The following is a 16,598-nucleotide window of genomic DNA, read 5'->3' as shown; positions in this document are numbered from 1 at the left end:
ACCTGGCCGTTAACAGAGTTGGATAAAATTGCAATATTCTCCAACAAGCTTCGTATCTCGTTCTACATATTAGGGTTGCTGTTGATCAGGGACCACTTGTAAAGCGCTTTGAGCATATTAAATGGATATTGCGCTATATAAAAGCTCAAGGGTTTTTTTTTTAAAAGGACAGATAAGTCAGTTGGAAGTGTTATGTAACCAGTACTTCGAAGGACTAATAATGGAAAAGGTTACATATTGAATCATAAGCTGGAGTAGCTATTTAGTAGCAGGATTTACAGATTTTTAATAATGCAGGATGATGGATTATCTTGTTCCTTGACTAGAAAATCAAGCGCCATCACTCTGAACCCAGAAGATCAATTTACACCTGAATACCTATGGTAAGTTTATGGAAATTGCCAACTTTAAAATATCAACATCGTTCTTTCATAATGGTAATTAAGGGAAAACCCAAAACGTCGATATTAATATTCAATATTCAGGTTAACTGGATCTGGAGTTTACTCATTTGTCTCATTCCATTAAAAAAAATTAATTTTCCTTTTCTCTTTGTTCTTTATTTTTATTTACCTTTTTTTTTTGCATTCTAACAATGTGCACAAATTTGCAGGTCTGATAACCCAATTTATTATGGGCTCATTGTTGCAATGGAAAACTCAAAAATGGCCCAAAATATTGTTAATTACAATAATTTAAACTATGCCCATAGTTGCGTTCGGATATCAGAGCTGTATATATGTACAAGTCGATTCTTACCATGAAATACTTCAATATGTATGACGTCATTGTGTAATATTATTGATTTGAAATAAACGGAAGTTGAATCATTCAAGGTTATTGCTATTGCCGCCATGATCATCTTCACTATGGTAAGGAAATCTTTTCTCTTCATTATCTTTTGATAAATAATTCATCGAGCTCATCGTTATTAGAGTCAGGTATTTAATCCGGGTTAAGTCCATCCATATCAATATCAGTGTTTCAGAATAACTCAATTTAGTTATGCCATGTATCTATCTTTTAGGAATATGCAACAAACCACAACTTCGTCGAAAAAATTCACTTTTTTAAATTTTGATAGTTTAAAACTTATAAACAAGATGGAGAAAACCACACTGAGGAAAATGAAAGATCGACCCAAATAAAACAAATTACCTGCGGAGTCATCATAATCTCATGCAGTGCCATGTCTGTTGCTGTCGAGCACCATGATTTTCTCATATTTCAGTTTTCTGTTCCACGATAAAAGAAACAAAAGGGAAGTATTCCGAAAGCTCCTAGCTCTATCATTTCTCTCGATTTGTATAATAATAATGATAATAATAATAATAATAATAATAATAATAATAATAATAATAATAATAATAATAATAGTAATAATAATAATAATAATAATGATAATAATAATAATAATAATAATAATAATAATAATAATAATAATAATAATAATAATAATAATAATAATAATAACAATAATAATAAAAAATATTAATAATAATTAATAATAACAGCATTTCTATACAACGCTTTAACAAATTATATATAGATATAGCACTGACTTGATTTAAGGCCTTTCTCTTCCTAGACAATTCCTTCCAAAGTCCCCGGTCTTTTGCTGTGGATGCTAATTTCATAAGGTTTTCCATTGTTTTTAATTTTTTGTTATTTCCAGGTATAAAAACATCACACATCATGATAGGGATTGGTCGGAATTCAAATCATCATTGTACTTCAAGTTAGAGGTCAACAGATAACAATCGCACATACAACACGAGGGGAAGAAGTTTGACGTAGCTAAACAAGACAACCGCTACCAAGTTAACCCAAAAACAGCAAGGAAACGACCAAAGACAAAAAAAAAAAACTCAAGATGTCTGAAGGTGGTGATATGTTCAAGGAGCCCCCTCTCCGACTTCTCGGTAAAATAATATTATAGTTTTTGCGCGCTTTATATTCGTAAACCTTTTTTGTTTTGGCATTGTATTTTTACTTGAAAATGTTTAGGAAATTATAGAAAAAATAAATAAATAAATATTAATAATTATAATTCCCTTTATATAACCCAGGCGTCAGCCGCAGTGCAGCTCCGAAAAAGATTCGAACAAATGTAATATCGCCTAACAGGCGTCATGTCTCGTTCTACATGTTACATGTTTGTTGTGCTCCGGGACCCTTTCCTTTGTAAAGCACTTTGAGCACATTTACTGGATGTTGCTCTATATGAAAAAACACGTTATATAAAAGCTCACGTTAGACGTAAAAGAGTGAAGATGATGATCTTCATTGACGTCCAGCATCTGTTTAAGCTAGAACAAGATGCCTTGACTCTGAAACCAAAAGATCAGTTGCACAAGTTATGTATTCAGTCGTCCGGAGGACTGATTTCACACTTCCAAAGATATTGACCCAGTATTTTTACATCACATATTTGTGTTCCCAATTGGTAGGAAATTGTCAGTATTAATTTATTTAAATCTGCTTTTAGGGAGGGATCGGGAGATTCTTTGAGGTAGTGTATCAAGTTGTAAAAATGTCAAGTCTGTTGTTTGGTTTTATCATTATTGATCAAGCATTGATCATTGATTAAATCTCTCCTTACCACCCATTTTCAGAGATTTCCACCAAAATGTCACGCCCACCCAACACAAAAATAGATTTTTCTTTCTCAAACAGAAAACCAACAAGTATATTCTATACACAATATTGTTCAGCGAAATGAGCTCTACAATACAATGTCAAGATTTCATAACTATAATAACAAATCTTTAAAGTTTGTGAATTGCAAAAGAAATCAGAATGATAAAATTGTTGGTTGTATCGTAACGAATGTGACGATTTTCCTATGGTTGGTAAGAAGAGGGTTAATTAATTGTGTGAAATATTTGCATATAATCTGACAAAAATATTTATAGATTTTCTCGATATTATCATCTTAAATCTAGGATTTAGCTTTGGTGCTGCACAAGCAGCAAGATACAAATTCTCAGAAAGAACAGTGGATGGTATGGCGTTGGTTGGTATGATATTTATAATGTCCCATCTTCTAGTTACCATCGTATCTAAGATGGCGGTAAGCTTTTGGATTTTGTTGCTTTTATTTTCATTCAGTTTTATGTTCTTGTAAAGATGTCAAAATATGTGTTATGTTTACATTTCAAGATCTTTTATGGAAAGGACGAAGAAGAAGTAGGAGAAGAAGAAGAAGAAGAAGACGAAGAAGAAGAAGTAGAAGAAGAAGGAGGAGAAGAAGAAGAAGAAGAAGAAGGGGAAGAAGAAGAATGCGAATGATTATATGTATGATAAATAGTTAGAACAGTTTAAAAAACATCTCTTGTAGTTAAAATCATGGACTACATTCTGCTTTTTTTCTCTCAGATCTCAGCTATCGTTGATGTGTTCCTGTTTGAAGCCATCAACTCGTGTATAATCCCACAAATAACTATTTATCACGTCTGCCGGTAAGTTGGTTGGAATTTAATTTTAGTAATCCTTCCGAGCCAAAAGATCGTAGCCATTCATGTTTTCAAAATTGGGAACTGTCGAAACTTGCACTAAATGCTTTTCTTTTTTTATATAGAAATAAAATGTTTTCATAATCTGGAATTTAAAAAAAAACAACTGGTCTCTGTTCTACCTTCTTTATTTATTTTGACAGAGGCGCTCGAAATTTAATCGTCAAGGTCGGAAACGTCCCAAGATCGGTAAAATCCTGGGCTCCATTCGTCGCCGGTATGGTCACCATTCCTATCTTGATGCTTGGTGTAGATCCTTTGGTAGATGGTGCCATCGCCGAATATATCGTTCCCTATTTACCATAAAACTATTAAAAGAGTTTGTCATTTCATTGTCAGTAGGTACATCATTAGATTTATTTTTATGAATAAAACCACCATGAGAGATTGGCAAATTGCATTAAAGAAAATAAAGAACAGCATGATAGATATACGATGGACGTTTTTTTTTATTCACTCAATTTAACAATTTTGGCCATTTGTATATTTAAACAATATTTTGAAGTGTGTCACCTGCAGTGCAGCGCTCCGAAAGGAACAATAAATAATCGTAGGCGCAGGTCTCCAGAGGATAAAACCGTGGTGCCAAAAGCTTCTGAACCCTGGCCCTCTCGGAAAAAAGCAAGGCTTTATCCACTGGAAAAGGAAAACGTAGAGGAAACGGGGCTAAGAAGGCGTCCACCAAGATCATGACTAAAAGACGTCAAGAGCTGGACAAGGTTGATAAGTGTAAAATGCAAAATAGACGGTTACGAAACCGGGAAGAATGGCGAGCTATTTCCAGTCGGCCTCTTATCAGATGACACTGGAAGCGAAATATCCGTCTGAACATTTAAACCCGATAAAATATGTTTAAAAGTTAGTGGGTGATTATATTGCAATTGAAGAAGTTGAGAAAAGTATGAATTCTGCAAGGCAAGCCATATCAAGAAGACACTTGCGGCTACGTAGTCTAGTGATATGACATTCGCCTCGGACTTTACTCACAGTCTCTCACTAAAGTATGAAATGATACCTAGCCGTTAATAGCGTTGCGTCTGTCACAAAAAAAAAAAAAGAAAAATGTAATATCGCCTAACAGGCGTCATGTCTCGTCCTACGTGTTACTTTTGCTGTTGGCATGGGAGCTCATGTAAAGCGCTTAGATCACATTTAGTAGTTATTGATCTATATAAATGATCAAGTTAAACAAAATAATTCAATAATACCAGATAATTAAGCCGTTGTGAACTGGGTATCGAACCTGAGACATCAGTCAGACGTGATACCATTACACCACATATGTTACCATAGTTTGGAGCAACTGAACGCATATAATTTCTCAAAGGGTATTATCATATTTTGCTATAAAATTTGAAAATGGCATCATGTCTCACCAAATTAATCGGGAACCCACGACCCGACTGTTATGGTACCTCCGCCTGGCCAGAGAGAAAGAGAGAGAGAGAGAGAGAGAGAGAGAGAGAGAGAGAGAGAGGGAGAGAGAGTGGGGAGAGAGAGTGGGGAGAGAGTGGAGAGAGAGAGTGGAGAGAGAAAGAGGGAGAGAGAGAGAGGGAGGGAGAGAGAGGGAGAGAGAGGGAGAGAGAGTGAAAGAGAGAGAGCGAAAGAGAGAGCGGAGTGAGTGAGTGAGTGAGTGAGAGAGAGAGAGAGAGAGAGAGAGAGAGAGAGAGAGAGAGACGCCCTAACATCGACGCCATCCACCAAACCAAAAAAGTGGTTTCAGATGTAGTAACTATCTTGAGTTCCTCTCGCAACTTGTTGAGGTTACTCAGGTTACTCACCGTACTCAGGTGTAAAATGAGTACTTGGCCGCCAACAACGTTTCTCTGTCGGAAAAAAATAATTGTAATATCGCCTAACAGGCGTCATGTCTAATTCTACATGTTACATGTTGCTGTTGGTCAGGGACTCTTTGTAAAGCGCTTTGGGCACATTTAGTGGATATTGCGTTGGATAAAAGCTCTAGTGGTTATGAGGTCAACACACAAACATCACGAAAGTTTATTCGAGAGTTTGTAGTTAAGCCATAAACTCTATTCTCAACATAAATACAATCACACATAGAAGACTGAGACATTGAGTAAGATCCGATCGATATTGAATATCAATAGGCTTCAAAAGTCGTGACGTCACTTCCCTCGTAATGGCGCATAGTAACTTAGTAACTGGTTCTAAACTATCGGAACAACGGCGGATCCCCCCATGAAATACTTCTCCGACGAGCTTATAAGTGCTCAGAGGAGACAGACTTTTATACATTCTGATCACATGACATGTGAAAAAGTTATAGCCAGTTTGAACAATAAAAAGTACCGATTTTCTTTGTTTATTTAAACAATAGAAAGTCAAAACAGGATTGGATTTATTTTCTTCTCCTCTGGATACACTTTTATGATCGTCGGAGAAGTATTTCATAAGGGAGTCAACCATTGTTCCTATAGTTTAGAACCAGTTACTAAGCAGTTACTATGCGTCATTACGAAGGAAGTGCCGTCACGACTTTTGAAGCCTATTGGATTTCGTAACTGAGTTCTTTCAAATCCTTCACGAGGTTCTTTAGTTGTTGGTCGTCCTCTGTTTTTTGATGGGTTTTATTCCCTATCTTTTTTGGTCAGAGAAATAGCTTTATTGGCGGAAATTCCTGATTTGCGACGTAAAATATTAATACAATTTAAATTCTAAAAAGTCATCCAGTTACCTACAACATTGAACAAATGTATTCATGTAAAAACGTATTTCTTTATTCTATCACGGAAAAAATAATCAGACAGAGAGCATGGGCTAAAAATCTGTAATTTACTTATTTTGGAGGACGTGTCTTCTTGAGGCGAATCTCAAGAATAAAAAAGTTAACAGTGTGAAGTTGAATATAAGTTTCAATTTAATATATGACAACTTATAAAATGGACATTTCGGGTCTCCCCTTTATCAACAAAATAGGATGAATAAAACACTACAGACGAACGAAATAATGTGGTTTATTTTGTTGTTAAGATAAATATATAAAAACATCGATGGGCAGGAAATAGTATGCTCCTTTGTAAGGAAGCACGAATTAAAATAGAACAATAGATATTTATAAAAGGTGCTCCATTATCCATTTTATCTATGCGGCTATGTGGTCTACTGGTATGATACTCTTGGATCGGAAGGTCCTGAGTTCGACCCTTGCGCTCGGTGTATAGTTGAGTCCTTGGAAAAGGCACTTTACTCACATTCTCTCACCGTACTCAGGTGCAAAATGAGTACCTGGCAGGTAACAGCGTTGTCTTTGTCCGAAAAATTGTAATATCGCCTAACAGGCGTCAAGTCCCATCCTGCATGTCAAATGTTGCTGTTGACCAGGGACCCCCTGTAAAGCGCTTTGAGCACATTTAGTGGATATTGCGCTATATAAATCTCTTTTTTTTTTCTTTTTTAAAAATCTCGTTTCGTATATTAAATTGAAGCTTACACATTTAAACATTCAATTTCACATTGTAAATTATTTCTTCGAGCTTCGAGCAACAAGATATGAAGTGAGTAGAAAAGTGCCAGAAGACAATAGAGAATAAAAATTTTTTTTCCGCGGCGGTGGTGGGGTTCGAACCTGCGACCTTATTGGTACGACAACTCCGCCTGGCAGGTGAGAGCGTGGCTCTACCGTGTGAGCTATCCACGAACACAAAATATTCGTTTCAAACCCAAAGTCATTTCTAGATCCCTCTCTCACCCACTTCTTGAGATCGCCGATTCGTTCACCACCATCGCGAAGTAATTTTGACCAGCAGTTAAGCTTAATAGCCAATATTCTCATCACAAACATATAACATAGAAACGATTGAGACATTGAGTATGCTCCGGTGTATGGGGTGAATTTTTTTAAATTCAGAAAAGTGAGTGGAGCAGGCACTTATGTTGGTAACAACAAGATATGAAGTGAGTAGAAAAGTGCCAGAAGACAATAGAGAATAAAAATTTTTTTTCCCGCGGCGGTGGTGGGGTTCGAACCTGCGACCTTATTGGTACGACAACTCCGCCTGGCAGGTGAGAGCGTGGCTCTACCGTGTGAGCTATCCACGAACACAAAATATTCGTTTCAAACTCAAAGTCATTTCTAGATCCCTCTCTCACCCACTTCTTGAGATCGCCGATTCGTTCACCACCATCGCGAAGTAATTTTGACCAGCAGTTAAGCTTAATAGCCAATATTCTCATCACAAACATATAACATAGAAACGATTGAGACATTGAGTATGCTCCGGTGTATGGGGTGAATTTTTTTAAATTCAGAAAAGTGAGTGGAGCAGGCACTTATGTTGGTAACAACAAGATATGAAGTGAGTAGAAAAGTGCCAGAAGACAATAGAGAATAAAATTTTTTTTTCCGCGGCGGTGGTGGGGTTCGAACCTGCGACCTTATTGGTACGACAACTCCGCCTGGCAGGTGAGAGCGTGGCTCTACCGTGTGAGCTATCCACGAACACAAAATATTCGTTTCAAACCCAAAGTCATTTCTAGATCCCTCTCTCACCCACTTCTTGAGATCGCCGATTCGTTCACCACCATCGCGAAGTAATTTTGACCAGCAGTTAAGCTTAATAGCCAATATTCTCATCACAAACATATAACATAGAAACGATTGAGACATTGAGTATGCTCCGGTGTATGGGGTGAATTTTTTTAAATTCAGAAAAGTGAGTGGAGCAGGCACTTATGTTGGTAACAACAAGATATGAAGTGAGTAGAAAAGTGCCAGAAGACAATAGAGAATAAAAATTTTTTTTCCGCGGCGGTGGTGGGGTTCGAACCTGCGACCTTATTGGTACGACAACTCCGCCTGGCAGGTGAGAGCGTGGCTCTACCGTGTGAGCTATCCACGAACACAAAATATTCGTTTCAAACCCAAAGTCATTTCTAGATCCCTCTCTCACCCACTTCTTGAGATCGCCGATTCGTTCACCACCATCGCGAAGTAATTTTGACCAGCAGTTAAGCTTAATAGCCAATATTCTCATCACAAACATATAACATAGAAACGATTGAGACATTGAGTATGCTCCGGTGTATGGGGTGAATTTTTTTAAATTCAGAAAAGTGAGTGGAGCAGGCACTTATGTTGGTAACGACAAGATATGAAGTGAGTAGAAAAGTGCCAGAAGACAATAGAGAATAAAAATTTTTTTTCCGCGGCGGTGGTGGGGTTCGAACCTGCGACCTTATTGGTACGACAACTCCGCCTGGCAGGTGAGAGCGTGGCTCTACCGTGTGAGCTATCCACGAACACAAAATATTCGTTTCAAACCCAAAGTCATTTCTAGATCCCTCTCTCACCCACTTCTTGAGATCGCCGATTCGTTCACCACCATCGCGAAGTAATTTTGACCAGCAGTTAAGCTTAATAGCCAATATTCTCAACACAAACATATAAAAATTTTTATTCTCTATTGTCTTCTGGCACTTTTCTACTCACTTCATATCTTGTTGTTACCAACATAAGTGCCTGCTCCACTCACTTTTCTGAATTTAAAAAAATTCACCCCATACACCGGAGCATACTCAATGTCTCAATCGTTTCTATGTTATATGTTTGTGATGAGAATATTGGCTATTAAGCTTAACTGCTGGTCAAAATTACTTCGCGATGGTGGTGAACGAATCGGCGATCTCAAGAAGTGGGTGAGAGAGGGATCTAGAAATGACTTTGGGTTTGAAACGAATATTTTGTGTTCGTGGATAGCTCACACGGTAGAGCCACGCTCTCACCTGCCAGGCGGAGTTGTCGTACCAATAAGGTCGCAGGTTCGAACCCCACCACCGCCGCGGAAAAAAAATTTTTATTCTCTATTGTCTTCTGGCACTTTTCTACTCACTTCATATCTTGTTGTTACCAACATAAGTGCCTGCTCCACTCACTTTTCTGAATTTAAAAAAATTCACCCCATACACCGGAGCATACTCAATGTCTCAATCGTTTCTATGTTATATGTTTGTGATGAGAATATTGGCTATTAAGCTTAACTGCTGGTCAAAATTACTTCGCGATGGTGGTGAACGAATCGGCGATCTCAAGAAGTGGGTGAGAGAGGGATCTAGAAATGACTTTGGGTTTGAAACGAATATTTTGTGTTCGTGGATAGCTCACACGGTAGAGCCACGCTCTCACCTGCCAGGCGGAGTTGTCGTACCAATAAGGTCGCAGGTTCGAACCCCACCACCGCCGCGGAAAAAAAATTTTTATTCTCTATTGTCTTCTGGCACTTTTCTACTCACTTCATATCTTGTTGTTACCAACATAAGTGCCTGCTCCACTCACTTTTCTGAATTTAAAAAAATTCACCCCATACACCGGAGCATACTCAATGTCTCAATCGTTTCTATGTTATATGTTTGTGATGAGAATATTGGCTATTAAGCTTAACTGCTGGTCAAAATTACTTCGCGATGGTGGTGAACGAATCGGCGATCTCAAGAAGTGGGTGAGAGAGGGATCTAGAAATGACTTTGGGTTTGAAACGAATATTTTGTGTTCGTGGATAGCTCACACGGTAGAGCCACGCTCTCACCTGCCAGGCGGAGTTGTCGTACCAATAAGGTCGCAGGTTCGAACCCCACCACCGCCGCGGAAAAAAAATTTTATTCTCTATTGTCTTCTGGCACTTTTCTACTCACTTCATATCTTGTTGTTACCAACATAAGTGCCTGCTCCACTCACTTTTCTGAATTTAAAAAAAAGAGCTTCGAGCAGTAACATTTACAAGAATAAAAAAAGAAACAAAAGAGAAACATATTTTTAAAAATCAATTCAGTGCATAAACTAAAAAAACGGAAGTTGAATCATGATCACCATGGAAAGATAGGGGAAGGTGAGTCTTAAAATTAAACGTATGTTTATTATAATTGACTAACTATTGTTAAGATTATGCCATAAACATTAATACAGAGTAAATTCCCTTTATTAGCACAAAACAGAGACACATTATTGTAATATTATTTTTAATTGAATTCTCTTTGTCAAAAGAATTGGATAACACAGTCACTACATTGGGAGGTCTAGAGGCAAAGTACTATGCGAATGGGAAATGAAAAATTGTTGTAAAAAAGTCTTGATGCCAACTTAATTCTAGAGCCGGTCGGAAAAGGCGGCCACGTTCGTATACTTTTTATTTACGAACAGTAATTACAAGACTTACTTTAGTATTGAATGAGCTATTTGATGAAAAAGAATCTTTCATATTTCATCTTTCTCATTGTAAGAAATGAGACGATCAAGACCTATTTTTTGTAGGCAAACATCTATATTTTCGGGAGACCTTTCATAAGCTACTACATCCCAAGAATTCTTGTTCTGGTAGGGGGTTTGGGAGGGGGAAAACTTTTTTTTAAAAGTCTCCCCCCTTCCAAACCCCCTACTCGAAGTTCTAGTGTAGGTGGTTTGGGAGGGGGGTGACTTTTAAAAAAAAAGTTTCCCCCCTCCCAAACCCCCTACTAGAACAAGAATACTTGGGATGTAGTAGCTTATGGAAGGTCTCCCATATTTTCTGCCAAAATATCGCAGTAAAACTTATTTATCTATTAAATTTACAAGTTGAATAATATTTGAAGTAACGATAGTTTGATTATAACAGAAACTATGGGAGGCCTTCCGAAAGCTCATCGTGCTAAGGGAAATAACCCAAATATTCTCTGAACTAAACATAAGTAAAAATACAACCTAGTCCCTTTAATAACCCAAATAGGAAAAACAAGTGTGACCTTCCAAACGCTCCTAGTGCTAAGGGTAACAATTCAAATATTCCATCAACAAACTCTTATAAAAAATAAAGCCTAGTACCTTTAACTAACCCTAATAGGAAAAACAAAAACCCTATCACCTTTACTAATAGAAAAAAATATCCCCCATCTCGAGCTAACCCTAATAGAGAAACAAACAAACAAACTTTGAACTGCTTTGCACTACCTTTCAATACTTCACAAATCAACATGGCAGCCAGGAATCAAAACAATGGTCAAATTTGGAAATTTTAAACTTTCACAAATCTATCAAGGTTTGTTCTAGAGTTTTTTAAATGTTTCTATATGATGATCACCAATTGAACAAATAAACACATGACAAAAGATCCACGGTGAAAATACAAATTGGAAGAAATGCTAGCGCTAGGAGCTTTTGAAAGGTGTCCCTTTATAAGACTTATAACTAACCCTAATAGAAAAAAAAATCCTCCGACCTCGAGCTAACCCTAATAGAAAAAAAATCCTCCGACCTCGAGCTAACCCAAATAGAAATAAAAGGGAGAAATTCCGGACGCTCCTCGGTCTAGCATCTCTTTCAGTTCGTATTTTCACTGTGGAGCTATTGTCAGGTGTTTAATTATTCAATATGTCTATATACAGTAGAATTTTTAAAAAACTCTAGAACAAACCTTGATAGATTTGTGAAAGGTTAAAATTTCCTATTATTACAAATTGTTTTGGTTCTCCGCAGCCATTTTGTCGTTGAAGTATTGAAAGGTAGTGCTTGCAAGGCAGTCCTTGGGTTTTTTTCCTATTAGGGTCACCTTAGGTAGGAGGAAAGATCTTTTTTCTATTAGGGTGTTATAGGACTTCATAAAGGTCATAGCATGTCTGTTTTTCCTATTAGGGTTAGTTAAAAGGTAATAGGTTTTATATTTTCTTAGTGTTAGTTAAAGGAACACTTGGGTTATTTCCCTTTGTACGAGGAGCTAACGATGATGATGATGATGATGATGACGATGATGATGATGATGACGATGATGGAGGATAATAATAATAACGATGATAATGATAATGACAATAATAATGATAATAATAACAATAATAATAATACTAATAATACTAATAATAATAATAATAATAATAATAATAATAATAATAATAATAATAATAATAATAATAATAATAATATAATATAATAATAATAATAATAATAATAATAATAATTATTATTATTATTATTATTATTATTACTACTACTACTACTACTACTACTACTACTACTACTACTACTACTACTACTAATAATAATAATAATAATAATAATAATAATAATAATAACAACAACAACAACAAGAATAATAATCGTTTCAGTTTCGAGAGACATCAATAACACCAGTCAGCCATTAAAAGAAGGGCAGGATTCATCCCATAGATTGAACAAGAAAAGCAAACCCAGTTGCAAGAAGGCTGTGTAACAACATACTGGTGCCAAGATGGGCGGGGATATGTTTCAAGAATTGCCTCTCCGTATAATCGGTAAGTAAAACTTCTAAATAAATGATTGACTGACTTAAGGCCTTTCGCGTCCTAATCATCCGATCGGGACGCCTCGGCTGCCTCTCTAATCATCCGTGTCATTTCCTTCCACTGTTCACGGTCTTTTGCTGTGGATGCTACTTTTGTAAGGTCTTCCATTGATTTTAATACTTTGTTATTTTGAAGGCGTTTTAGGTCTCTATTGAGATAAATAGATAAATAAAAAAAAAATTCGCTTTATTCATCCAGTAGGGGAATTTTTTTCTTTGGGGTTTTTCAAAGGGAAGACTTGAATAATCAGGCGTCAGCCGCAATGCAGCACAGCAAACTGATCTAGGACGAGGTGACTTACATACTCAAGGCCACACAGTAGGGTATTCGAACTCGGTACCTTTTCGGTACGAAGTGAAGACCGTACTGCTGAGCCACGGTGTCCCATTATATATTACATCGGCAAGTTCTCTACTACCCCTAAAGGCCCAATGAATGACGTAATTGATTTGGTGGAGGGCCAAGAGAGACTGCCATACTGTTGTCTGAATCTGAACTATTTATTTCTGATGTTGACTCATGTAATTTTTCATTCATTAGGCTCTTGTAATGACATATTTCAAATGAATTGGAAAAGACACGCATATCGTCCTTGAAATATTCATCAATTAAGGATTTGGTGGAGAGCCAGACTGTCATACTGTTGTCTGAAACTGAACTATTTATTTCTGATGTTGACTCATGTAATTCATTCATTAGGATCTTGTAATGACAGATTTCAAATGAATTGGAAAAGACAAGCATATCGTTCTTGAAATATCCATCAATTGCGGCTATGTGGTCTTGAAACAACAACACCTGCATATAACGATCACGGCGAGCAACTTACCAACGTAGAAGTTTAAATACCTAGTTCATAGTGACAACAGATGGAAGATGTAACCGAGACATACGAGCAAGAATAACTCAAGCCAACAGGCCTTCATGACCTGGGAAACATTTGAAAAACAAACAGATGTCGTTCGGATAGATTCGAGTCTTGAAGTGCTACGGTGGCCAATCTTGTTATACGATGCGAAGCTGGGCTACAAATGCAGAAACACAAAAGAACATGAAGCTTTGAAATGTGGTGCTTGAGAAGGATGCAGAGAATATCGTATACTGCACACAAAACGAACGAAGAAGTGCTAAAACAACATACCAACAAGAACTAATGCCTTATAGTGGATCGACAACTATCCTTTTCGGACACATAGTAAGGAAAGATAAAATGAATACCTGCAAGTTGTGGAAAAATAACTGTAAACCGCCCGGGAGACAAAGAAAACACTCATAGACCAACTGAAGGGCTTCACCAGCCTAACAATCCAAGAGCTGTTTGAAAAGCAAGAACAGGAGGAATGGAGAGAGATAATCATGCAGTACCGAAGCCTGGACAGGCATGGAACTAGAAGAAAAAGTCTTGTGTATGACACTCGCTTTCGGATCGAAGTCCTGGTTCGAGCCTCGCGCTCGGCGCACAGTTGAGTCCTTGGAAAAGGCTCTTTACTCACATTTTCTCACCGAACTCAGGTGTAAAATGAGTACCTGGCCGTTCACAGTTATTGTATCGTAACTTGTATAGTCCATCTGATGTAATATCGTTAACAACTATCGTCTGGTCTAGTAACTACCTTGTTGAGAGTCATTCTGTATCCAACCGTCATCCTGTACACATGTATCTTATGTTATGTTGTTTAATAAATGTTCTTTACTGTAACAAGTTGGTTTGTTGATTCTTGGAATAATACGTCTTATTAATTAATGATCCAAGAACACAACACTCTAATATTTGAAATGTCTTTGTTTTTTTAACCGTTATCAGGATACAGTTTCGGGATTGGACAAGCCGCGAAATATCGATTCTCTTCCAAGACTGTTGAAATGTGCAACGGGATAGGCACATTCTTTGTTGTTGCTCATGTCTGTCATACGGCAATCACCGAACAGGCGGTAGGGAAGAATTTAATTTTTTTAGTTATTACAACTGTTTCATTTTCTGTTTCATTTTCAAACATATGTTTATTTATTTATTTATCTATTTATTTACTGGTTTATTTATATAATTGTTTCCTTTGTTTTTTGTTTTTTTTGACTTTTTATTTATGGGGTTTTTTTGGTGGTTTTTTTGTGTTTTGGGTTTTTTTTTGACTTTTTAATTTATGGTGTTTTTTTTTTGTTTTTGTTTTTTTTAAGGTCAATATACCTATACCTGTTTATTGTCCTATTTAAAAGACGGAGATAAATCTAAATTGACAAAGCAACGACAAACATAGGGTGTCTCCCATGACTGAGTTAAAAAAAAAAGAAAAAAAGAGAGAAAAAAAAGTTACTACAACGTCATGTAACCTATCGTATCCCGAAATTATTTATCATACAAATTTTCGGATTGATTAATAATTGTTTGTTTCATTTTTAATCTTCATTATTTATTTATGATTATCGTTTTTATTATCATTATTATTGGGTTTTCTCTTCTTTTTTTATGAGTGATGTGTGTGTGTGTTTGTGTGTGTGTGTGTATGGGGGGGGGGGCGATAACGATTTTCCCAACCTCGAAATTACCCTATTTTGGGAAGAGAATCAGCAACTGTAAATTATGTGATTTTGGTGAATAATAGGAAAGAAAAATTGTGACATCAAACCATCTATTCTTTTGATTCCTAAATCCTTGGGAATGTGTATGTATGTAACCAGTCCTTCCGAGTACTAATAATGAATAGGTTACAAATACTCCATAAGGCGGCATAACTATTTCTGAAGCAGGATGTATAGGGAATGAGATTAGCGGAAGAGTAGCGTCCCTTGATTGGACGTCACCCATAGTCTGTGACGTCACCGGCGGAAAAGTTATTAGAGAGAGAACGTCATGTTGGTTGTGCGCATGCGTCTCTCGTCCTCGCTTCCGGTGAAAGCGGCTTGAGACACTTCAAAACCAAATTGACATTCTCTCTGTAAGGTGACGTCCAATCAAGGGACGCAACTCTTCCGCTAATCTCATTCCCTATAGATAGATTCTTAGGATTACTGGAAGTAAAGGAGCGAGGATGGATGATCTTTATAGGACGACCAGCCATGTGCGTCCCTGACATAATCAGTCGCGTGGTGAAAAGTTTTGTTTTGCATTGTTTGGCATATTTTGAAAGCACTATGTCTCATGGGCATTTTATTCTTCATTTGAAGCAAATCAGATGATTTTTCATGACGTTATGGTCATATGCATGGGTCAGGGTGTGAAACCTTAATTTTGAGAAAATCGCTTCCAAAGTTGACAAGAGTTGATATTAAGTATAATAATTACCTCCATTAAAATTTTTTTAAAAAAAAATATTTAGGAGTAAAATTCAATTAAAATATTTCATCGACATGTAGAAAAATGTTTGATTTAATGATTTTTGATGAGAACTCATTTTCCATAAAAATTGGACAAAAATTGTCAATATCTCTACTCTGTTAAAGATTTTCACCATGCGACTGATTATCTCAGGGTTATAATAATAATAATAATAATAATAATAATAATAATAATAATAATAATAATAATAATAATAATAATAATAATATAATAATAATAATAATAAATAATAATAATAATAATAATAATAATAATAATAATAATAATAATAAAATAATAATAATAATGATAATAATAATAATGATAATAATAATAATAATAATAAATAATAATAATAATAATAATAATAATAATAATAATAATAATAATATATGATGATGATGATGATGATGATGATGATGTGATGATGATGATGATGATGATGATGATGATGATGATGATGATGA

At 36.2% G+C, this 16,598-nt stretch overlaps 2 protein-coding genes across 4 annotated transcripts in view; both read left to right on the top strand.

Moving 5' to 3' along the window:
• Window positions 1–803: 803 nt before the first annotated feature.
• Window positions 804–3,948, top strand: LOC144969469 (mitochondrial fission process protein 1-like). Its single transcript, XM_078908592.1, has 5 exons — window positions 804–872; window positions 1,676–1,922; window positions 2,946–3,073; window positions 3,379–3,461; window positions 3,659–3,948. Exons 2-5 carry the CDS (start codon window positions 1,874–1,876, stop codon window positions 3,819–3,821), a joined length of 423 nt encoding a protein of 140 aa, XP_078764718.1. The 5' UTR covers window positions 804–872; window positions 1,676–1,873; the 3' UTR covers window positions 3,822–3,948.
• A 6,365-nt stretch (window positions 3,949–10,313) lies between these two features.
• The window catches only part of LOC144969468 (mitochondrial fission process protein 1-like), an 8,627-nt gene continuing 2,342 nt past the window's right edge, over window positions 10,314–16,598 (top strand). Inside the window, exons 1-3 of one of the 3 annotated variants that reach the window (XM_078908588.1) lie at window positions 10,314–10,360; window positions 12,603–12,767; window positions 14,623–14,750. In XM_078908588.1, the coding sequence (XP_078764714.1) occupies window positions 12,725–12,767; window positions 14,623–14,750 (171 nt within the window). In that variant the 5' untranslated portion in view covers window positions 10,314–10,360; window positions 12,603–12,724. Of the gene's footprint in view, window positions 10,645–12,602; window positions 12,768–14,622; window positions 14,751–16,598 lie in introns of all 3 variants that reach the window. The other 2 variants (XM_078908591.1, XM_078908589.1) reach the window with 2 other exon arrangements.

Source organism: Berghia stephanieae, chromosome 3 (genome assembly GCF_034508935.2).
Source record: "Berghia stephanieae isolate SIO BIC M18660-M18661 chromosome 3, UCSD_Bste_1.3, whole genome shotgun sequence".
Taxonomy (NCBI): domain Eukaryota; kingdom Metazoa; phylum Mollusca; class Gastropoda; order Nudibranchia; family Aeolidiidae; genus Berghia; species Berghia stephanieae.
The sequence above is the reverse complement of the archived record's forward strand: the minus strand, read 5'-3'. Positions and strand labels throughout refer to the sequence as shown.